Source organism: Plectropomus leopardus, chromosome 11 (assembly GCF_008729295.1).
Source record: "Plectropomus leopardus isolate mb chromosome 11, YSFRI_Pleo_2.0, whole genome shotgun sequence".
NCBI classification, from domain to species: Eukaryota; Metazoa; Chordata; class Actinopteri; order Perciformes; family Serranidae; genus Plectropomus; species Plectropomus leopardus.
The window spans coordinates 7,658,751-7,684,279 of record NC_056473.1 but is presented as its reverse complement, the minus strand read 5'-3'; the positions used below and the strand labels follow the sequence as shown (position 1 = coordinate 7,684,279).

Genomic DNA, 25,529 nt, shown 5'->3' with positions numbered 1-25,529 from the left:
TCATGATGCTTTGATTATTATTCAGTTTGAAGTTAAGGAGTTAGATGTTTCTCTATGAGGAGAAAATCTACAAGAAAACCTTTGCAGACCCCACAGGGTAAACAAATAAATGCATGGTGCTCGATTTAAAAACAAGCTTGTTTTTCTCACTTTTTCATCCGACAGCAATGATAACTAGGTTTGTTTGTACCATGGCGCGTGCGCACACACACACACACACACACACACACACACACACACACACACACACACACACACACACGCATACATACACATACATTTCATGCAAAAACACACAGATACACACAAACAGCTGGCTGAGTTAAACAGAAACATTTATGGTGCTGTCGACATTGTGTGTATTTATGGATGCAATCTGTGAGGTCAAATTTATTACTGTCAGAAATGGGCGGAATTATTTCTCTTTAAATAATTAGTTTTCAGCCACACGCACACACAATCTTTGCATATTGATTTGCACATTGATTCAGGAGATATTAAAGCTCCAATGTTATTAATCATTGCTGATTATGTTTTCAGTGGGCTGAGTTATGATTGAGGAGAGCAGAGGAGAGGATTGTGTTTGCAGGTTATAAAGAGCAGAGGCCAGCCATCAGAGCGCTGCAGCTCAGAGCACATCTTCACACACAGATGGGACATCACATTCATTTTTAAACTGGCTGACTGTGTTTGCTCTGTGAGCACTGGACCAAACTATGTTGACTTAGTGTTGTAGAATTGTGACAAATGCCCAGATTATCTGTCTGGGGATGCACACTTGTCTCTGCAATCTCATTGAGTTGTGTTTGCATTCATGATAGTTTGCTCGCCTCTTTGCCAACACTACAAAGCCGTTTAGTTACAGTAAATTATTAAACCGTTCTGTATGTCTGCACAGTGATTGATGAGTCAGGCGGCATCCTGCCCTTGCCCTCTGTGATATGAAGGAAAGATTGTGTGACATGATGTCATTCCATCGGTGCAATCATAGCCGGACGCGGACCCTCATTAATAAGAGCACCGTTGTGTAGTGTCAGCTCACAGGGAGGGAGAAAAGAAGGAGAGGGTCAAGAAAAAATAAATGATGAAAGGAGAGAAGTGAAGAGGGGGGAAAAGCAGAGGCGAGTCAGTGGATGAGAAGTGCGTTTGAGGCAGGAAGCAATGAAGAAGAAAAAGCAAACTGTGGGATGCCAGTGGAAAAAATATCAGAAGAATGGAATGAGATCAAACAAGTTAGGAAAGAAATGAAAAGCAAACGGAAAGAAGGGGATAAGGTGGATACGTACAGTATGTGCAAAACTCATAGATGTCTACTCTAATATCATGCAGGTCTTGTTGCTCTGGTTATATTCTCTGGCCAGTCGCCTCATGCATTAGTTTCAGATTTATGCCGGCTTGTCTGTAAGAAGTGTTACTTTATAAGTTGTAAGTTACTTTTAGTGCACTCTCTTACCAAATACTATTATTGCATTTTAATTGCATACAAATAGATAGGTTTGATTTTGCTGGAAATCATCTTGCACAGAATACCATTTTTTATTATTGTGGCTTTCATTTCAGTAACGTAAAAAGCCAAACTGAACAGACTTGAGATACTGTTGGTTATCCGTCACAGTGATCATCATTATTGTTGTGTGTTTTATTAAAGTAACTCTGGGTGTGCAGTAATGTAGTGGAGTGCAGATAAGTTTTTAAAGTCTGCTGTTTGGAAATGAGAGTTGGCAGCCAAAAGTATTTTTGATTCAAAAGAAAAAAAACTAAATATAATCATTTACACCACATCCATGTTTTATTAATTGTTTGTCTTTGGGTGTGGTTTTCTGACAGTGCATTTCATGGTTGCAATGTTGTTTGGAGGCCCATGGACACAAACCACTGGCAGACTATAAAAACACTATCTTATGAATGGGCTTACCACACAACGATAATCTAACTATTACAAAGATAAAAGCAGACATGACTCTAACCTAAAACATACAACTTTTATGTCTTTGCAAGTTGATTTTTATACTGTAGTAAAATAAATGGAAACCAGCTGCTACTTGGAAGATAAGACAGCATTTAAGAAATCTTAAAGACAGAGTTTGGCTTTGGAAAATGTTTTGCACAAATTAAATTATGGGATGACAGAAAAATTTTTTTAAAACTTTGGCTACAGCAGGTGACTTTGTCACTCTGTCCATATTAATCCTTTTGGTCATATTTTCTTTTCCTTCCTCTTTCAGGTGTGATACCAGAGAGACAGTTTGGTGGAACCCAGTTTGTTTGCAGCGTGGTCGCTTCTCACGTCAGCCACCAGCCCTCCACCAGCTTCAGCTTCGTCTGGATCGCCCCGCCGCCCGGCACTGGCTGCGTCAACTTCCTGTAAGTCATGTGTGCTTGTGTGTGTGTAAAAGAGAATGGTTAATGCTGGCCTTAAACCAAACAACAAGCAATTGCACTGTCACAGACACATTTCTACAGTCCATCTCAGATGGTGGTTCACATTCCCTTGATCTCAAATGTTTGGTGGTCATAAAACTTAGTCTAAACTGTTTTAAGTCAGTCTTTTACTTACCTTGATGTTCCGAAATGAATCAAACATTTCGTATCATCATAAGTTTTTAGACGTGGCTTATGTGAAAAAGTTCAGTGACTTGAACATTGTCAACAACCATTAGCTGCTGAAACTGGTGGAGTTTCAAAGTGAACTAGAGTTGTGTATATTTCAGTGTGTATCTGATCTGCCAACCAGCACTCATTTTAGTGAGAAATCTTATTTTTTTAAGCAGTTTGTTTCTCATTCCTAATCTGTGCTTCCACTAAAATAGCACAGTTAACTAACGGAGGCTGGTAATGAGTTGAGGCAACAAATCCAAAATACAGTTTATCTTTATGGATTATACTGATGCCAAATTGACAAGAGTGCAATCGACATAAGATTATTTCTGTTTCTCGAGTTATGTGTTTTTGCAGAAACAGAAGGAATTGTTAGTGAGTCATATTGCTTAAAGGGAGTTTGACATAATATTTGAAGCGGGATGGGAAATATTCTCCAAAGGAGTATAGTTGTATTCCTGCAAATAGTGACCCTGCAAGATCCCCAGTTTATGTAATATTTTATAATGTGTGATTTCAAAGTTTTCTAGCATATGGTCAGCATAATAGAGAATAACATCCCCTTTCCACCAAAATTAGCACATGCATGTGTTTTTTTTAAAACACAGGTAAACCTGCTAAAACACACTTAGAGCTGTGTACACAGCTCTGGAGCAGACGAGCATGTGTGTGGGTTGTTTTGGTGTGTCTGTTGGACATCCCTGACAGGCCAGAGCACAGGTAAACATTAGTCATCAGCATGGACAGAGATTTGTGAAAACTTTACTTCTCTTTTTATATCTCTTACTTATTAAGTCTCTCTTTCAAACTCACTGCAGTTTGGATCAATGTTTTAGTGCTGCTTAGGAGAAGACGGACTGTAATCAGTGACACCATGTCATTGCATCTCACCTGTTAAGGAGCTGAAATTACCGTATTCACTCAGGTGTTGTGTTTCCATCAGTTTCGATCTGAGCTGGAGGTGATAAATACCTGTGACTACTGCAGGGTCATTTGACCTGAGTATGAATGCCGATTGTACACTCTCTCATTGCATTAAAAAAAAAACAGATTTAAGCAGATGTTAGCGGGTTTTTTGTGCAATGGAAATGAGGCTTAAGACAGATAAGCAGTTGGGATGCAGACTAGGACCCTTTACAGCTGCCACGCGTCTAACCCAGACATGAAAGTAGTTTACTGTAACAATAATATCCGTTAATGTTGTATGGCTGCACATTGACCCATTAATCCTGAGTGAGGTTTATCAGCCGACATCATGGGCAGCGTTTTGTCTGTCAGAGCCACAGAAAGGATGTTTAAAGGCCATCCTGTCAGAGAAAGCATGGATGATGACTGGAAAGAGGTTAATCTGGGGACAGATACAGCATGTGTGTATGTGGTAATATCCTTAATACCTTGCTTGACATAGCCCGTTCAGTGGCAGGTGTGAACGTGTGTTTGCCCCGCCGAGAATTAGCGGAAATATCTCCATCCTCTCATTCAGTGGGCTTGGTCCCTCTTGTCATTGGAAAATGTGTGAGTGGTTAAACAGATCCACCCATCCCTTGAGGATGGGTGTAATACAGATGCACACGCACTCACATGATGCTCTTGTTCTGTGACATTATGCATAAGCATTAGTAAGTAGCATTGGCTTTCACGTGGGTTTTAATTGGGATTTTTAGTCTGCTACAACAAACTCAGCACAGTTGGTCGGGGAAACTGTGCAGGTGATTTCTATCTCATTGTTTGTGTACATGTTACATGCTGTCTTTCCCTGATGCTTACATGTTGTTTGATTGGCCTAGGTATGAAAAGATCTAGTTTTATTCCTTTGAGAACAGCCTTTGTCTTTCCCTTTTCTCATTCTCATTCCCCCGTCCTCTGTTTTGTCTTGCTCTTCATCATTTCCTCCATCTCTTTCTGTTGGAAACATCCTCTAACTCTCTTTCCCTCCAGTTCTCTTGGCTGGTGATTTACAGCCTCATGCTGATAATCAGTCAAAATGCAATTAGCAGCTGTTGCTGGAGAAGCGTAGAGGAAAAGGGAGGACTTCAGTAACTCTGCCCCATGCAAAGTCACAGCGGCAAAGCACCACATCACAAAGATCTTTGAGGAATTCACCCACAGATACTGTAATATTGATACACTTGAGCAGGGTAATTCTCACACTTTTATATCAAGAAGTATGTTTTTAAAATGACATCTAAAAATGAAAACCTCATTATCATCATATAACATATAATTTAAATGCTTGATAGCCAAATCAAACTCCAAACTAATCCCTTATTTTCTTTTTTATTACCCAGTCATCCTCTTTCAGAACTTAAAAGACATTGCAAATTGCACATCAGTGTTTCATAAAAACCACAACTAAATTAAACATTTTGGCAGCACGCACAAAAATCCCTCAATGAATTCCTGGAGGGACACGATAGACTATCAGACAGACACTTTTATGGACAGACTGACAGAAAAGGATTCAGCTGGGGAATTTGCTGAAGTGGAGCTGCCATTTAGACAATATCCACAGAGCCAAACAGATTTACTGGCTTTTTTGTCTGCCAGCAAACACATTTACTGTTGAGCGTGTGTCAGCTTACGAGGATTGTGTGTTTCCTCAGTATTTGTGTGGTGTCCATGCGTGTGCTGTGTGTGTTTGCTTGTGAGTGTAAACCACGGAGCAGCAGTGTGCCAGCACTGATGACAGTGGGGCTGGCAGGGGGCCACGACTGTGTGACAATAGGGGCCCCTGCGGCTGACCTTATCAAAGTCAGCCAGTCACACTCCAGCTGGCTGGAGACTGCTCCTTACACACACAAACACACACTCTAACTGCACCCTGTTCCAGTTCACAGCTCCCATCTTCACCAGTATATCCTCATCTCAAGAGTTTCCCTCCCTGGCTTCAGTGACGTGACTCTGGGAGGAATTCAACAGGCAAGGCCCTTGTGACCAGAGCCAGGGCCCTCATGGGTGCCATATAATTTTTTCCAGTGATTAGACGGCTGTCATACTCATTCTCTGTCATATTTTCTTCTTGTGTCAGTTTTTATAAAATAACTCACCCAAAAAGTGCAGTTTAATGGCAAATCTACCATCACTTTAAAAGTGATGGTAAACAAAGTTATAAAAAGTATGCAGTTTAAGCGACTTGACATTACAAAACCGTACAAAATGTAAATAATGCAATGTCCTGCCCTTGCCCATCGCACCCCTGCCCTGATTGATACAAGGACCATTTTCCGCAGGCAGTGTCCGTGAGTGTTTAAATTAGAGGCACAGACATCCCATGTCCTTCACAGGGCTGGAGCTGCTCCGCCACTGCATTAATGTGCGGCCTGTGAGCAGTTTTATGGGCGATATTGTGGGAGTGTTCCTGGTAACAGATCACTAGCAGGACTGTGATAGAGTGCAGTGACGTGGGAATCCAGAAGAACTAATTTTCTGGGTGGCTGTAAATTGCCACCTAAAGAGAAGGGGAGGCCTTGGAGGAGAGGAGGTAGAGGAAGTGCAGGAGCAGGGACTACACACACACAAACACATAAGCAATCGTTTTGAAATTGATTTATCATTTGAATTGTTTATGAAGCACAAATGCCAAGAAACATTCACTGGTTCCAGTTTCATAAATAAGAGTACAAGCTGCATTTCTCTTTTATATCGATGTAAAGTGAATATGTTTCAGTTTCGGGTTGTTGTCTAACAACAAAAATAATATTAAGATGTTGCTTTTGGATATGGGAAATAGTAATGGGATATTTTATTCATATTTACTGAGACTGTAGTGACTTAAAGAAGTAATCCACTAAAGGAAAGATGAACGAGGCTGTCTATGAAGTAGAAAGAAACAAATACTTTTAAAATTGGTGCTACATGTCCAGAGAAATCACAGAGAAAGGGCTGTGGCATTTACTTTTGCTCAAGAGGTAGAAAACCTTCAACTACCAGAATGCACTGCGCTACACCAGACCAATAAACACTCCTGCTGGTGGGTGACGTAATGCAAACTTGTGCATTTTGGGAGATCTGTTGGCACTGATAAGATCGAGTTAAATTTACCAGTTTATTTACACATCCTACCAACATTGTTATGTTTTTGGTTTTTTTTTTAAACTGGTTGAAATTAGTATAGTGCACCTTTAACAATTACATTATTGAATTGATAGGACAAAATAACCAATAGATAATAAAAGTAGCCTTTTGTTGCAGCCCATTTTGACACACTCTCAGAAGTTATACATGCAGCCATCATAGTGACGTTATACTGGTGGCCGGAAACAAACATTTTCTTACACACAAAATGCAAACAAAGTCATGCTTTAATGATTGCATAAAAGACAGCTGTGCCCCACTTTTTATTCTTCTTGCTCAGACATGACAGTCTACAACACTACACAATGTACTGAATGCTTTGCTGCACTTAGCAGAGGTGAGAATGGTTAATAGCTTCCTCTGGCGAATCCAAAGATGCACTGGTGTGTCTCGTCCTTTCTTTGCCTTTATCCTGCTTCACTTACAGCCTCAAGGCAGTCAGAGTAGTGTGCATGTGTGTGTGTGTGTGTGTGTGTGTGTGTGTGTGTGTGTGTGTGTGTGTGTGTGCGCGCATGCGTTTATAAGGTTTTATGTGTAATAAGAGCTCCCTTCAGAGAAACATATTCAAACACCCTAAGCACCGTGCATAACTCTTGCTTGTGTGTTAGTGCTACATGGGTGTTTGGGTGCTGTATGCACACATGCAGCCCAGCATGAATATTTTCTTGTGACTTGGTATGTGTGTGGTGTGTGTTTGTTTGAGCTGTAGTGTTTTGTACTGTCCCCCTGTGGGTCTCAGACAGTTCCCTGGTTGGAGATTGCTTTAATTACTGCATTTGAGCCCACTTCCCAAAGCGTTCCCCCGAGGAGACTGATGTCTGCGTATCTAATGGTGCACTGTTCCTTTATGTCATAGTATGCTGTGTATGTGTGTGTGTTTCTAAGCATGTGCATTTGTTTGCTAAACACCTATTTACTACCACTATAAGTATTTGTTCTGTTCTACGTCCCTGCTTCCTGCAGTTCTTCTTAAGAGTCTTAGACTGATTGAAGCTACTTGTAGGAGCAAACAAGAGGAGAAATGGTAATAGAGTGAGGGAGGGCAGGTGAGCGCTCAAACACTCTTCTTGTCTTGTTAGTTGTAATTGAAAAGCAATGGTTCCTGTGCTGTAATTATGCCGGCTGTTGTTGTGTTGTTGATAATGCCATCTGTTCAAAGTAGACAGGTTTGTGAAATAAGCAGTTACAAATCGTATGTGATTGACAACAATCCACAGCTACACGTGAACACAGCCTGCTTTGGCTGCTTTTGTGGAAAGGCCACAACTCTTCTTGATTCCATGGCTGCATTTCATCATGCTAGCGCATCTCCTAGCTTTCCTCACTCACTTCCTTTCCTCACATATTAGTCCTGCCCATGGGAGATGTGATTGAAGGAGGCAAGGAAGGGATGCGAGGATGGAGGAGTTGGAGCTGCGAAATTAGAAATCCTTTTCCATAGCATCTGTCTTAAGCAGTGTCAGTTAGTTATGGTGCACTGCAAGACTGTATTATCTGTCAAACTGACTGGTGGCTAACATCCACAGAACCCCTTCTGTAAGAACAATTTAAAACCTTTCAGTATCTTTCGCAGAAAGATAAATAGTAAAAACCACTTCAAATAACTAAGGAATTTTTTTTTTATTAAAAAATAATTTAATTTAAAAAATTTAACAAAAAAAGTCTTACATGTATGAGAGGCCTTTATTCATTAACTGTATTCATGTAAATTGTCTAACATAACTGACTATTGGTGGTATGATGACAATTGATGATTTTAAAAACTTTTTAATAATCCTTTTAAATCTTATGTTATTTGTTATGATTACTTAGGATATTTATTTATTTGCATTTTTGTTAACTGTGCACCATAGTTCATCACACAGCTGTGTAAGAATGTGTATATGTCGATTGTATTGTAAGATAAAAAACAAACTGCTGCTTTGAGTGATGCCAAAGCTCTTATCATTGAATTTATTCTCCATTCTTATGTGTGATAAATTACACACAAGTTGTAATTATATTGAGTCTCACACAGTTACTGTGTTCTATTATGTTATCTTTAGGTCTGCACACCTGACACTACATAAAAAGGCTGTAAGAATGAACTGTGTGAAGAAAGATTCATGTGGAGGTACAGCATTTCTTACACACAAAAAAAAAGTTTCTTGACCCCAAAGGGGGCTCCATAGTCACATCTCTTGATAAAAGACTTGCGTGTAGATCACCCCCCTGTTTCCTCAGTCTAAACTCCTCCAGAAGTATCCTCTCTCCTCATCTCCTTGAGGTGCATTCAAGAGATTGGAAAATTCTCCATGATGGCGGTTGGTTAAACAACCTCTGGGTCACGTTAGGAGACAGGAGGCAAAAGTTAGCATGATGAAAAAGACCCCATGTAACTTAATAGCAATAATTGAAGCAGGCAGCCGTCATTCATGTCCGTCCACTGACTAGATATCATTCGTGGCTGACTAAACAGTAAATGTTTATACTTTCACAAAATCTTCAGGTGCAAATGTCTGTATCAGAGACATGACAATTCAATCATAAAATGAGTGATCAGTAAAAATCTGGGTTAACCTTTCCATATGATGACAATAATGTGTCCCTAAGCTCATCTAGTCTGGTGATTCTGACAGACAGGATGATGGACAGCCTCCTGTATTAATCAGAGGTCAAAGGTCAGAGTTCAGACATCAGGCTGACAGATGACCTATCTCTTTCAGCACCTAATGTCTCCTGGTATAAGTCTTCATTGATTTCCTATTATTTGAGTCAATCTTTGGTCTCTTTTAACATAAAATCAGTGGTTAATGAGCTCCCCTCATCATTAAAGCTCCATACTGTGGTAGCCTGTGGCTGTGTGACAGATTCACTAGAGACACTGGGCCAGGGAACATGAATGATTGGTTCAAGGTAATCGCATTTTGGCGTAGTAGATATAGAAATATGGGGTAGAAATGTGAAGCATGACAGATCACATAAATCCGATCCACTTTTTCTCTCCACAACCCGACCAGAGCTGCAAATCTGACACAGTCCAGCCATATAATTCCAATTTTCATCTATCACACATTCACATATAAGACAGCAACTCTTATATCTCTCATATTCATGTTTTTAACCTTTTTTCGCCTTTAAAACGTGTCACTTTTTCAGAATGTAATAGTAAATCATCAACTTTTAATGGCGCCCCTCAACAGATCACATACCGGGCTCCTGTTGCTGTTTACCCCAAGGGTCTCTGCATCCACAATGTTGTCTTATTTCCCAAGGGATGGTCTGTGACCCCTGTAATTACATACATACACCTGTGTACACACAGACTCTCATGCACACACATGTACACTCACATATACATGCATATTACACATCAGTGCTCTGATCAATACTTCCACAAATTGTCTTCATCACATCTGTGCTACACCAGCATCACACACTCTCATCAGGGGGGGTCACTGTCCCACCTGCTAGGACAATGACCTCCTTATCAATTCTAGATGAAATAGAGCGCAGAGATTGAAAAAAAAAGGGAAAGCGCTTGATTATAAATGCAGCAAAATGAACCATGCTCAGGGGAGAGGGGGCCTGCCCCAGATGTATTTCGTGAGAAATGATTGATTCACATTCTGCGCTGTCTGTCCCCACAAATATGCTTCAATGTGACCGACAAGATAAATTACAGACATGACTCGTTGCGAGGATTCATCTCTCTGTTGTTGACTCTGTGTCAATACAGTAGATTCTTGTCTTTCTCTCCATCTTGTCCTAGCCTGACCCTCACAGAGAAGGTGAGAAAAGATTTTTAAAGGCTGATTGTCTCAGATATTCATTTTTGACGTTGTTGAGGGCTAAATCAACAACAGAATATCAACAACTTTTTTAGAACCAGCTCTGCTTTTCCTCCATGGCATATTTACTACTAACTGCTGTTGTTTTCCTAATCTCCCTAATTATTACTAACAGTAGTCAAGGTCAATTGCTCTTCTCCTGGCTGTATACTGAGCAGTAACTGCGCTTCTTCTGGCTGAATTTGGAGCCGCTACTCTCTATGACCCTGTGCTAACAAGCAGGTAATTTGCCAAACAACTCCCAAATCCCTCCTCTGTGGAGCTTCATTAAATTTGCATGTTCTCCAAGAGCCTTTTTCAATTAATTAATTTAGGGGCGGAGGGAGGGGCGGTCAGGGAGACGAAGTAATGTGATTCCACGAAGCCAGTCTCATCTTCTCAGCGCGATTGGTATGAAAATATCAAGGCTGGGTAAAAATACCCTGCTTTTATTTTTATCATGAATTCTTGTTTCCTTTCTTAGTCCGACTCTCCCATCATCCTGTCTTAACTTCTCCATCCTCCTGCCTCTCTATTCTTTTACCCATCGTCCCTGATTGCTGTGCCATAACCACAGCTGGTCCTCAACGTGGAAGATAAATCAACCAATTAGGGTGTATTATTTTAAGGGCTAGGTCCAAATGCACCAAATCAGCGCTGGCGACTGGAACTGCATCCCTCTGAAACTCCTCATATTAATCATGATTACCAACAGGCCCAGTGAGCTGGGAGAGAAAATGAGCTTTTAATTAGGATTTGAGGAGAACGGGATGGGAGAGTCATCTAACGAGGAAGGGAAGAGCGAGACAACTTAGGTGTTCTCCCCCCTCAGATGCAATTGTTTGAGAGAGAAACATTTTCACCGGTCTTGTTGAAAGAAAAACTTTGTTTGTTTGGTCAGTGTTAGGTGCATATTCATGGCTTTATGATCGCAGTCTCTATATTTAACTGCATGTACAGTATATGGCTTTAGGGTAAATCAACCGTCAGTGCTCCCCGCTGCGTGAGTGTGTGTGTGGTTAGCAGGGAGCTGTCAAGCTGGCTCCTGAGGGATACTTATGGCCGACAGCAACATGTAATCTAACATGGAAGACATGCTTGGTAATTACCCACTCCAGGCCCTTTTGGGAGCTCTTTGAGTGACAGCCTGTCCATCTGCATACATGTTAAAGCTCATATGTGGCCTGGTGTGTGTGTGTGTGTGTGTGTGTGTGTGTGTGTGTGTGTGTGTGTGTACTGGATCTCTGCCTTTACCCGCATGCCTCGCTATCTGACAGCAGATTGTGGACTTTGAAAGACAAGGCCATCTAACCCCCATCTCTTTTTCCACTGACCAAATCCCAACCCTCCTCCTCTACCTCCCCCTCCCCTATTTATCCATGTCTCTGACTCAGTCCTCCTCTTTTTTCTTCATCTTTCCCAATCCCTTGCTCTTCCCCATCTCTCAGATTTTCTCCTCTAGACTAATGAGAGGGGAGAGGATGACACTTACTTTCACAAGATGAATGATCCCTCGTTGGAATCAGACTAGAGGAGAAAAGAGGAAAAAAAAAACAGCAACACGTTTAGGCTCTTAATTGCTTTTCCCCCCCAAAGAAAGTCAAATTAACATTTAGATGTTCAATAAATGTTTTGTGTGTATCAGTGCTGTTCTTTGTGTGAATATGTGTGTGTGTGTGTGTGTGTGTGGCTCCCAGTGTGGAGACCGTAATGAGAGACACACGCTGAGGAGCCGCTGGAGTGTGACGGCAGGACAGACGCTGGCGTCGCGCTGCGCCGATCACACACTCTCCAGCTCAGACTAAATGCCCTCTCCTGGCTACTGCTTTAATGACATACACGTTATTAAGTCACACATAGTCAAACCAGTCAAACATGCACACACTTTCAAAGTAAAAGCACTATTTCCCCACTGAATTTATTGCTTCCCTCATTGTTTAGTAGATGCCTGTGCATTTATTGGAGGGAAGGAAAACAACATCATTAGAAACAGACAAGTGCTTCTGGAACTTTCAAAAGGCATTTCTGCATAATTGCATTTTTAAAAAGACTTTCCTAAAAAATACTACACAGCTTTCACATTGTAGTGGTATAAAGTAACTACTGTAAGTACATTTACATTTACTGAAGTACCAGTGAAACTGAATCTTTAGCTTCTGTAATGTGACATATTTTCACACGAAACAGAATATTTGAGAGGTGCACAGTAAAAAGAGGGATTTCAATCAAACTCTCTGCGTTCTTCGGGCAGGTTAAGTGTTTAGAACAATAGAGAGCTACAGCACAGTCAGCTGCTGAGCACACTGTTGGCAACACACACACTTCCCTCATTGTTACATCAGGGAGAGGACAAGTCAAAGATGAATGAATTAGACATCTGCCACATTGTATTGGAATTGAAAACAAACATACATATACATACAAACATATTGAAGAATTGTTTTTCCAATTAAGATTTTAACAACAAAACTCATTCAAAGCTCACTCAAATTTGATGCATTGTTATAGATTTAACAACCCAGCGGCCTATAAAATCATTCAAACAGGCTCCAACTCACCCAGTTACAACACAGAAATATTTTTTTGCACATTTAGGCATCAGTAATGAGAATCCAAAAGTATAATATATAATAATCAAAATTTGACAGGGACCAATCTGCTGCATAGTCAGTACTTTAACTTTTGATACTTTAAGTACATTTTGTTGATACTTTCGCACTGCAGGTTTGTTACTGTTGAGTATATATATTGCTGCCAGCTTTGGGTGGCAGTTTTCTCCTACCTGGCTTTGTGAGGATTACTGTAACAGACTCACTGTGTGTGTGTGTGTGTGTGTGTGTGTGTGTGTGTGTGTGTGTGTGTGTGTGTTCAGTGTGTGTAAAAGATGTGTGTTAGGTCAGCTGTGGTTCTTGATAGAGCCCCCTGTCCCCTGGCACTTAACAGAATCTGTTTAGTGAGCTTGAGCTACGACTGTGTTAGTAAATATTTAAGGGCCTTGTTCCTACATCCCCACCCGCTGTTCGTTACGCGCCATCTTTTATTCATAAATACCAAACTCAAATTAGTTTTCCCCCAATTCTGAAATATGAGTGTAATTAAGTATGTTTTCTCCCAAGCTCTACAAAGGCAAAAGAGCTCTTTACTAATTGATGAGGGGCCTATTCATTATTCATGAGCTGAGATAAACGTGTAAATGCCTTGGCACCCATAAAAGGCCTGAGTCTGCATGGTGCGCCAGGGTGGGTAGAGTTGGGAGGTGCGGGGCAAAATCCACATGGGACTGTAGAGAAGGAAACAGGAATGAAGCAGGACAAGTCTGCAAAATGGATGTGAGGCTCACTGACTCAAGCACCCACCATATTGTGCACGCCCCATAAAATTTTGCTTATTTTTAATCTTCTCCTCATCTTCTGTTTTGTAACATGTAATATATGACCGGGTGTGGCTCTGCACATTCACACACGTACAACTGTCTGGATCACTTCCATAGAGTTTGACATATAGTGTATTTGAAATCTCAGTGAGGTTACTCAGAGCTCTACTTCATTGGTTTGACTTCGATAAAAGGAAATGTTGTGCAATGCTCCTCGATCCTGGGAATACCCTAAACTCTGGGACAACAGTGTGAGGCACACAAGTGTGTCCTTACATGGCAGAGACTAGAAAAATAGGCCTTTTATTCCACAAGTGCTCATTGAATTGACTTTCTCATTATACAGTAGGTGGGTGGCACACATAGTTCTGTGTCAGTGTGTGTTTTAGCATGACGTTGCTCAGATTTACAAGTCAAGGATTATGCTCATAATTAATAGCAAAGCTAAATTACATAAGAATTTTGTCTCAGTGCCTCACGAGACTCCCAACTGCGCTCTTCTTCTTGATGGACAGTACTGCAAGTAGTCAGTGAGGAAACACATAATAGCTGTGATATTTATCCTCTTTATGTCTTTGACCTCAATCCCACTCCAATTGATTTCCCTCTATGGGGAAAATGCAAGTTATACCGTCGGATTGGTGTAATACAGCTTTTACTTGCCATCTAACAATAAAGCGTTGTCTCCCCTCGCACAGAACTTTCCTTCATGGGGCCACGACACATCCCATTTTCCTGCTGCCACTGACTAGAAGGAGCTACAAAGGGCTTCAGGGCTACAAAGTTTTACCATTTTTCCCCCAATGACTCATTTCAAGGACTCTCTGAAACTGCAGCCTCTTCCATACTCATTCCACCTCAATCTCCCCCCACATTTGTGCTATGGGATTTTTATTCTTCTGTCATACACACTTATTATTACTCTGTAAACTCACATGCTGCTCTTACTTTCACAAATCTAGGAAACCAATTGCCTTGATGAATAGAAGTAAATATGACTATTAGTTTTAATTTATGTAATATATTTCATTCCTAAATGTTAAGTTTACTTTAAATTTGGATTTGTAAACTGTAAATCTGTTTTCATTGTATAATTTCATTTGTTTCCACAGACACTGGTCTTGTCTTAAGATGCTCAGAATGATATTTTATATAGTATAGTTTATATAGTTATATTTACTTACTACTACTACTTTCAAGGTAATCAGTTTCCTAGATTTTTTTAAGTACATTATACTTGAACATTACATTAGGTGTGTATAAGTGTGTTAATTACTTTACTCTGCACAAAAAGCAGTGCTATGATGTTGGATGTTACAGAGACTGGGATAAATTTAAAGGCAGATCCCACTGTTCTGATTGCATAAAAAAGTAAACTTTTTTATGCATGTGGTGGCGTGTTCTTTATACTATGAAACTTTTCCTAAAATTAGATTAAAAACAGTGTACACAATACAATGAAATACATCCTGGCTGCATGAGCAGTGCTTGATGGCTACCTTGCAGAGCTGCAGCGACTTGTACGTTTTCTCACAGATAGCGTTGCTGCTGCAGAGCTGCCTGCTGCTACAACTAATGTATTCCCACAATTAAAAGCCAATTATCCACTTACTTATGTAGCTGTGCCAGCCAGTGTGTTGTCACCATCATGCTCCTGCAATTATTTCACATTAAAAAGCCCGACAGAAGTAGACAGAAATATTGTCAGAGGGCTTTTATTTTGAAACAGAAAAGAAATATTTATTGAACTGTCTTGAAAGGTGATATAATGTCAGAATGATTATTGAAAGACCATTTTTACTGTCTTTTTTTGCTGAAACTGCACACATCACACACACACACACACACACACACACACACACACACACACACACACACACACAATTTTTAAAAAAAATAGGCGAGACTGCTATTCTCAAGATGTTCAATTGCTGAGCAATAGTCACGCCTCACCTAAGCAGTGCTGGTCAGGCAGGCAGTGTGGCTGCGGCATGTTATAACATGGGTGCCGAAAAAAGGAAGAGGTTTTCCACGCATAGATGCGCTGCTCATGCAGGAACTGTGGCCCCAGCATTACCTTACTGCAGTGTATTGCGATGTATTGAATTATAACCAGTGATATGTATCGTGTCAATGGATTCTTGCAAATACACAGCCCTACATACATATAACAGCTGCTGTATTGTTATAAGTAATGGTAGTAGTATTGTTGTTGTTGTTGTTGTTGTTGTTGTTGTTATTGTTATTGGAAGGGATGACAGTTCTACACTGGAGAGCAGTGTACATCTTTACCCAAAAAATTCTGCTGTTGCAAATGACAGCAGATCTCTTTCTACAAGGCTACAGTGCAGCAGAGCATGTCTCAGTGTCTGTGTAAAAGATCCCACTGCTCTCCGAGCCATTTCACCCTCTTAGATTTTTAAAGATCTCTCCATTTTCAAATGAATAATGCATCCCATGGCCACTGAAAGTATATTCATATTACATTCCATACATTCAGCACGCAACATACAGTTAGATTTACACCGGCACGCAAGAGGGGGGGTATGGTTGTGCAGGGAGCTGATGATATTGGAAGACATATGATAACCCACACTCTGTTTTATACTGTATGAGCACAAAATGTTGTTTAGGAAATCTCCTTGTCAATACCTGAATGATAAAATGACAGTTATCCTCTGTGCAGTCGTGGTAACAAGACCTCCAACTCTGCTCACTGGCTACCAACATGCACAGTGAGATGAGAATAATAAGGCGGTGTAGGTGTAGTTTTCCGAGCTTATTGTTGCTCGTTATCGCTCGATCGTCCTTTCCCGTATGTGTAAATTTAGTTCCAAGTTGGTTCTTTCTTGTAGTTTTTACCTCAAAGTCACATCATAATGAACTTCAGAAAATGTCCTTTTTTAATGGAGGATGCTTCAACGTATTTTGGTTTTGCGGGAAATTGCACCATCTGTGCTAGATTGATCTTTATTGAGGACAGACTGCTTAACTTTTTCCTCTGTGCTGTTTGCCTTAATGCTCTCTTTCTCCTTCTCTTTTCCTTAGAGCCACAGCAACACATAGAGGACAGATCATTTTCAAGGATGCTCTGGCCCAACAGCTCTGTGAGCAAGGAGGTGAGTCGCATCAGCAGGGGACGACACATATATGACAGAAACATGCACACACTGCACATGCAGGAAGATATTCGTGTATGAAAAAACATATATGTTAAAGCATGTGCACCAACATATATACATACCGAACCCTCTCCGCACTTCCCATTACTGTCCATTATATGCACAGATTGTCAGAATATGGATGACACAATATGGTTGATATGCTGCTTCTTCATGACAGTGGCATTTCAGCACTTCCTGGCTCTCTTTCTGCCTAATGATGCAGCCAAAGCCAGAGATATTTGGATGTCCTATATTGCCAGCTTAATTTCAGCTTATGCTAAACTCAGCCCCCCCACCCCCCCCCCCTTCCCTGGAGATTTACGCTTTATGGCCGACACTTCTTACATCCACTTTCTGTGACAGCCTTAAGTAGCTATTGACAGACAGTGCAGTCCCACTCTGCATGCTGAGTGTGTATAATTGCTTGTTTACAGGAAAGAAGCCTCCTCCTCACTCAAGAACTCCTCCTTATAGATCAAATTTGACTTTAATGCTGAAAGTGGAGAAGCATACTTACTGCTGCCGGGTCTTTCCACTAACTGTTTCAGGGGAAAAACAACAACATTTCAGCTCTAAGATGCACTCTGTGTTTATTAGGAAAAAAACCTCTGTGGTGAGTCTCTGAGGACTCTTCAGTACAAGTGTGTCCCTCAGCAGGTCAATGGAGACACTACCGATAATTGTAGCACACGCCAAGAAGAGAGTGCTCAACCTCATGGCTCCACGCCATTTGGAAAAGATGGGGCACAGAGCCCTCAGTCAGGCCTGGAAGAGTGACAGAGAGGAAGCGACAAGGCTCCTCTCCTCTGTCTCCTTGCCCCGAGAGCTCATCCTCTCACCACCACTGACACACTGCCCCAGTCTTCTCCCTCTGCAAATAAAATATCTGCAGCCAGCAACAGTCACTTAGTTGTTTAGTGCCAAGGCCCCACAGTATCACACTAATACACAGCTACTCACAGCCGACAAACTGGAAAGCAGAGATTTAGACCTTACAAGGCCTTGGAGGGGACGGGATGTGAACAGGAGCAGACAGAGAGACTAGCAGTCAGGTAAAAAACATGTAGTCTGCATGGAGAAAATACAGGTATGAGAAGTAAGACAGGTGGGAGAGACAGTGACTACATTTTCCTGCACACAAATGATCCGCTATTATTATGAATATAAATATTCTGAATTTGATATGAGTCATGCAAACATCATTTTCCTGTGTAGATATTCTGAATTAGGTATTTTTCCAAATGTAGCATTTTTCAATTAAAATATGTGAGATATGTCGGTTTTATTCAGATTTCAGCAATACTTTTTGAATATGTATGCAACAAACTATGAATATTTTAATTGTGATTTTTCTTTTCTTTTGCAGTTTAAAAAACACAGCCTTTTTCCTGTTTACAGTCAGTTGTGTACCTTGTCATGTATATGTTGTACACAAACCATGTGCCAACAGTTAGAGTTAGAAAGCATAGAGTAGGGGCAAAAGCCGAAACATTTTGTTAAAGCTTAGGAATGTGGAGCTATAAATTACAGTAACGACAGTTTCTGTCTGATTGCTGAAGGACAGATTTGACCATAGAAGGACAAAGATGGTGGGATGAACAGATAGTGGTAATGAGAAACTTGAAGGTCATAAATTTCAGGTGATTTGAGTGTTGGAGAGAGCTAGTGTGGTGATTAAACATCATTAACAAAAGAAAAGTGGGGAAAGAGTAGATGTGAACTGGTGGCTGACCTTGTTGTAAACTAATTTCTTTGACGGCCAATAACGCAACGCTCTTTCTGTTGCCCAACTACGCCAGGAAATCTGAATTACAAATAAGCGATGAGCATGCTGTCTGCAACAGAAGGCGAAAGGAGAGATGAGAGAAAGGAGGAAACAGGAATGGGTCTGATCATTTCTGGTCTCTTGTGGATTGTCTGAAAAAAGACAAGCATCATTTTTCTGTGCTCCAGTGATCTAACTTAGTCAGGGCCTTTTCTCCTTTCCAAACCAAAACCTGCAGCTTCAAAAGAGCTGTGCAGATTACAGAAACTTTGAAACTGGAATGTGCAGTGCTCTTGACATAAAAATTAAACTTGAAAATGATTTTGACATTAAACAAACTGTGCAATGTTGCAACCGAAACAATGTTACCATGTAGGAAAGTGTGGTAATGCAACTCAGAATAAACCTGCTAAAGTGCAAAACTATAAATAAATCATGTTGATTGTCTCAGTTCCTTCAGCAAAGTCAGACTTACCAGCGGGTGAGGCAGAGGCCTGTAGACTTTTCCCTTCCGGCGGGATCAAATAGGCTACCGTCCCAAATTCAGCTGCAGAGTGGCAAAGAGAGTGCAAGCTGCTCTGAGCAAAGTTACTTCAAATCTAGGCATTAGCATTCAAAGTGGAATAAAAGATACGGGCCAGCTCAAGCCACTTCAGAAGTTCATATGCTTAAGACTCCAGCTTTGAAGAGCTGGAGAAATGAAAGCTATCTAAAGCAGGGTTATGATCCATGGAGGAGCGAGCGGGAAGGAGGAAGGGAGGGAGAGAAACGGAGGGCAGGCTGCTCAAGTAAGAAGGCAATCAAGGGTGATCAGCCAGGTTAGGGACTTAGAGAACAAATGGACAGATTAGCCAGTAAGATAGAAAATGAAGGTAACATTGGAGTGTGAATTTGAGCTTAGCATGATAAATTGATGGAGATATAAATTCTAATGTAAGTGAGAGATTTAAGGATAAAGAAAGAAGAGTAGAAGTATAAGCCCTTAACCACTGTGGTACATCTGACATGCAGGACTTTGCCTCTTGGTAACAGAAAGCCTCCCTGCAAGTTCATATAGACAGGTGTTTGTTTTAATGTTTCTGCTTCGGTGCTCCTAAAAGCCTGCTTAGACTTAAGCAAGGCTAGATTTGTGTGTGTGTTGAGGGACGCCTGGTCCCAAACGCACTGCTTTCCCCTTGTGCTCTCAGAGCTTCTTTCTGCTGTGCCAGCACTCGTCTTTACCCGCTTCCTTCATTTAGTGTCTAGTTTATCCTTCCAACTTCCCTTACATTTGCTTTGATCGACACCAATTTTTTTTCCTCAACAACCAGCACGGAAAAAATCGCCATATTTTGTTCTTACGTGTGGATTCAGAAGACAACACTAATGGGAGTCTGACAAATACTGCTGCAGCTGAATGAACGGAGTAGTTCGTGGCACCAATCAACACATTGCCAAATTGTTTGGACAGGCTCCTGGAGATGCTTTAAAGCATGATGCGGCAAAATGCAAATTACCACCACAGTTTTAAACAACTGCAAGTATAGGAACAGACAGGCACGAGGATGAAACAGAAGTACATTTCTGCTGCTACTGAGCGACCATAAAAAGACTTATTAAGCCCATATGAGAGGAGCCAGGGTGGAGGATGAGGAGAGGTAGGAGCGGGCTAGGAAAGGGTGCTCTGTGCTAGAGGGTGGAGTGGTTGTGGGTGTTCAATGGCGCTGCAGGCCGTCCATCAGCTCTATCTCCTGACAGCAGGGCCAGCAGTCCCTGCTTTCTGCCCAGCATCGCCAGGTCCTCTCATTTCCAGTGAGGGAATAAATCAGGTCTTTATGGGCCTGGCCGAGTGCACTGCACCCCAGATGGATTATTAAAGGGACATATAACTCAAAGAGGCCACTGCTCCCTGAGGGACGCCTGATCACAGCGCAACAGAGGAGGGACGGGTGGCCTCCCCTCTCCCACCCCCTCGCCACCCACCCAGTCTGCCAGCCAGCCTGTTTGCCTGGCTGCATGCCAGTTTGACTGCCATCCTTCATCGCTCAGAAACCTTGAGACCACGCTAACTGGTCTATATCTCTTTGCCTCTTGCATCCTTACTGTCGCCTCTAGTCCTTTTTTCTCTTGTTTTTGTTCTTTCTCTCTTCCCAGTCTTCTTTTCTTTTTCTCTGCAGTTAAGATTTTCCCTCTTTTGATTTGTGTTTGTGCAACTTTTGTTAGAATTATGTCAAATACTCCACTTCAGCAAGCAAGGGATGATGATATGGGGAAGAAAATGTGTTGTGTTTCCCACATCTCTAACGCATTGAAAGCCAGAAGAATTTTGCAGAGGAGATAAACACAAAAGCCAAAACTGCACACTAAATAAGCCTGTCCTCATGTTTGAGACTCTTGGTTAGACTCTAATTTTCATTATAGTGCAGAAAAATATTTCTTATCTTTACCTTAGATCCCACCTTTACTAAAAAGACGAGACAAGGTAACACAGAGATTGGAAAATAGCAGTGAGTCTTCTTTGCTGGTCTCCTCTCTACTCACCTATGATTATTGTAATGATGCCAATTGAAGCCCACACAAAGGCCCTGGTTTTTCGCTGAGTGGAGTGAAGGGGCTGCAATCTGACCTTGGAGAACCATTTCTTTCTAGTAATTGTAAAAGGAAAAACAACAGCATCCTGCGTCCTGGTGAGTCAGTAATTGCAACCGCCAGTTAGATGGAGAGCAACTCGACTTCAAACGCGGTTCACGTCGTCAAGGATGTGAGTCAGACGGAGGGAAAAAGAGCAAACGAGTGGAGAACAAGGGAGACTGGAGTAGAGGGTGCAGTTTACAGAGTGGGGAGAAAAAGAGGAGCGAGAGGAGATTAGAGCTGGAAGATAGAGAGAAGAGGGGGAGAAGATTTAACATGACTTGTGCCCTGCGCTCTTTGTGCTGAGATGTCTGAGTCTGCCAAAGCTTATGCTCATTTCGTCCCCCCCGTGTATCACCCCAACCCTGCTCATCAGCACCCATCCGATTTCAGTCCTGGTGTAGTTTATTGAGAATCCCCTCCTTTTTGTTGCTCCTGTTTATATGTGTGCATGTGCAAATATCAGAGAGGGTTGGGTCAGCTGTGGAAGGAGAAGTCGTCTGTATGTATGTGTTCATTACTGTGTGTGTGTGTGTGTGTGTGTGTGTGTGTGTGTGTGTGTGTGTGTGCGCGCGCGCACGTGTGTGCGTCCTTCTGCATGCTTGTGAGTATAAGCCCTGGCCAGGGAGATACAGGCATTAGCAGAGATGAGCCACAAATAGAGGAGGCAGTAATTGAAGTCTTTAAGAAAGTGAGAGGGGATTAATCCAAGTGAAATGAGCGCCACTGTCTGCTCCCGATGTGCAGAGGGTTAGGCAGAGAGAGACAGAATGGGTGCGGATGGAGGGGTGGGCAGGAGGGAAAGATTGTGATAGAAGAAAAGTGAGAGAGACAGCAGGAGAGCGTGATGAAGCATGGAGAAAGAAAACTGTAAATGAGGCCTTTTTGGAAGCTTGAAGGGATTATCCACCCAAAAAAATTCCTTGGGCCTTTCTCTAGCCAAATGGCCTCACTAGAAAGACGATTTAGAAGGGTTTGTTTAAGAGAGAGACTGTAGAGAGCAGAATACCAACCAAGCATTTATTACTGTATGTCAGTTAGAGAGGGTGGATTACCAGGAATTGGGGTTTAGTACATGCTCTTTTCAGGTTGAATTTGTAAGATGAACACGAGCACATAACTGCATATTTCATTTTTATTTTAGTTTAAAAAGACTGTTAATAAGGTACAAGGAACATGGGAGAGTTGCACATGCTGGGATTGACAGCTCCTCTAAACATGTTTTGAATCAGCAGACACTGCGGGATTAGAGGGTGAGGAGGGGAGAGGGAGGAAAAAGGCCCCTTTGATCTGCTTTTAATGGGCTTCATCGTCGAGCCCGAGCTCCAGCCATGGAGCTGAGCATCAGGGCCCACCAGAGCGTCAGCAACAGTCACAGCCGCTGAACCGCCCAGCTCTGTCACACAGGCCACTAAGACTCAAACTTCTGCAGTCAGCATGAAACTTTACCGCCACTCTGTGAATAGCAAATCCATTTCTAAGTGCCCAGCATTTGGAGCCAACGGAGAGAAATTAGGGCAGCTAACCAAAGTGAGGCTTGAGCTGCTAGTAAAGACATTTGCAGAGCCATTACGATAGTAAGAAACCGTTTTTCGATAATCCCTTCTCTCTTGATTCAGGTTCTGTTGTTTATGGGGGTTTTAGGTAGGCTCTCTCAAATGTAAGCCCTTCTCTCAGAGGACATTTTAGAACTGCTGTAAGGTTTGAAAGAAAGTCTTAAGTAACTTGAAATGAAACTTTGGAATGAGTCCACACTGTGTTATCTTAGTGTGTTTTATCAGGTGGGCCGGCTCATCCTAGATGGAGAATACTGTGGCAGATTATTCTTCTCATCTGTCTGGAGTAAGGCTGTCTTAAAAAAAAAAACACCTTCCAGAGCAGAGTAAAGAAGCTCAAAGGGATTGAAGGGTGACATGTTCATTGGGGTTAAAGCCACTGTGCCGCTCAGCAGTGACTAATCACGAAACAAGGTTAAACTCAAATTCTCTAACATGGGCATGCATTATAAACTCTGGAAATTTGCTTAACAAGATGAAACAAATTGCATTTTACCTTATGTTCTCAGTGGCTGAATCCTAAATATACGACAGCAACTTCGATTATCTCCCAGTGCACCCTCTTTTGGTACAAGACTGAGGGCTCTTTCACACCTGCCTTGTTTGGTCTGCACTTTTCAATTTGATCCAAACCAAAATGAATGGTGTGACATTGTTGGCGATCAGAGCAGAGGAGGAATTACCAGTTATGATGTCAAGTGGTAGTAATTGTAGTGTATAAGTTTCAGTATGTCCAGAGACATTGCAACATAACAAAAAAAAGCTGTGGCAGCACATGGGGAGAGGACGAGACAACTTTATAAAGAGTCAGTTGAAAAAAATCAAAAAAACTAGGACACTTTTCAGTTATTTTCCAAGAGGATGAGAAAGAGGGGGTACAAGAGGATGGGAGAGTATTGCCTACAAACCAATTAATGTCAAGTACAGCGCGATGCAGCTCACATAGGTGATGACAGAGCATTGCTACGTCATGTGTAGTTGTTCAGTTCAGTTGCATAATTGCAATGTGAAAGCAAAATTAACCAGATTAATTGCATATAATGTTATGAAAATGCAAAATTTTCAGGTGTAAAAAGGCCCAAAAGTTTAGTTAATTCCACCTAACTGCATTATTTGTCACACCTTCCTTTTCCTTTTTTTCTATGTGCACCAGCTGATAAAACAGTCTCCATCAAACTATTCATCAGAATGTCCTCAGTGTGATTCAAAGGTCACACCTATACTGTGTAACTTTATATTTTTCTAAAATGTGGATGCAGACTGTATCCTACAAAGTGTCCTCGGTGATTGAGTTAGAGCCAGTGGTTTTTTAAAATCCATGTTTGATTCATCAAGTTTTAACACTCTCTTCCCTCTTCCATTTGCCTCCCTCCTCCTCTCAGAGCTGTGTATCCCCTGGGAGAGATTGATGGTTGAGTGTGTTAGCTCGGCAGTGGCCACCGATTACAGCACACAGGCGCCTCTGGGGAGGATGGCGGTTAATTGGCATTGAACCGTTAATCATGGCCATGCGGCCTTTCATTACTGAAAGGAATTAACATCAGCAGCCAGGAGACTGCAGCCGTGGCCAGCCAGGACACAGAAGAAGTTTGTTTCACTCAGAGATGATTCAAGAATGGGCTCTGCACTAATACACACTTTTTTCATGCAATGAATTAACAAAGCAAAACTGCACAGCTAGAAAAGTCTGTGTAGTTTTTACATGTACTTTTGTCCATATATCAACATGAAGGTTCATATGTGCACTTCTATGGCTCATGGTCTGCCCTCAAAAACTAAATAGAAGTTAGGCCAAGGACTGGCATCAGACAAACATCAGATTTAAACTTAAAAAAGATGTTACTGCCGCATAAACTACAATATGCACTCTCTTCTTCTCTGTCTGTTTCAGCTCCAACAGAGTCCCCATTAAGGCCTAGTCTTTGTGAGTATGCATTTGATATCATGCTGTTATTTCTTAGCTTTTGATATACCAATTATATATGGGTAATTACTACATGAAAACACATATATACTTTGTGTAAGTGTGAACACTTTGTGTGTGTGTTGTGTAGTGGAGCTCCATGGCAAACATGCTGTGCTGCGGGACGACTTTGACTCCAACCTCCAAGGAGAGCTGGACCCGAGCATCTGGTAGGTGAAAAGGTTATGACTCCTCTTGTAATCTTAGGGTACAGTTACTATCTACAACTCTGGTGCCATGGTGATGCTTCTTGCTTTTGTTATCACTCAGTTTTCTCTCGTCTTGTCTTGTCTTGTCTCATCCCCTGTTCTCTTCTCTTCTCTCTTCCTAGGTCTGAGTGTAGTAACTGTGAGGTGGGAGAGCAGTGTGGTGTACTGCTGCATGGCAGAGCGGTCACTTTCTGTGAGCCCTCTGGAGAACGAGAGCTGGTGAGTGCCATGTTTGACCACACTGCCACCGCTGTACATTTTACGGCCCATTGACCATACATCCAAACCAACCACTCAGTTGCCACAACCACAGCTAGAGTAATTTGCAGCATGCTAGCTGTGACCACAGCAGAATGTTTAAATATCTGCATCTCTAGAAACTTCCCACAAAGTGCTACATTACTTTTG

At 41.6% G+C, this 25,529-nt stretch overlaps 1 protein-coding gene across 2 annotated transcripts in view; it reads left to right on the top strand.

Annotated features, from left to right (window-relative positions):
• reln (reelin) overlaps positions 1 to 25,529 on the top strand; it is a 114,914-nt gene that overhangs the window by 41,845 nt on the left and 47,540 nt on the right. For both annotated transcript variants that reach the window (XM_042495701.1, XM_042495700.1), the window contains exons 3-7: positions 2,226 to 2,364; positions 16,903 to 16,973; positions 24,841 to 24,873; positions 25,004 to 25,082; positions 25,244 to 25,340. In XM_042495701.1, coding sequence (XP_042351635.1) covers positions 2,226 to 2,364; positions 16,903 to 16,973; positions 24,841 to 24,873; positions 25,004 to 25,082; positions 25,244 to 25,340 — 419 coding nt within the window. The remainder of the gene's footprint in view (positions 1 to 2,225; positions 2,365 to 16,902; positions 16,974 to 24,840; positions 24,874 to 25,003; positions 25,083 to 25,243; positions 25,341 to 25,529) is intronic.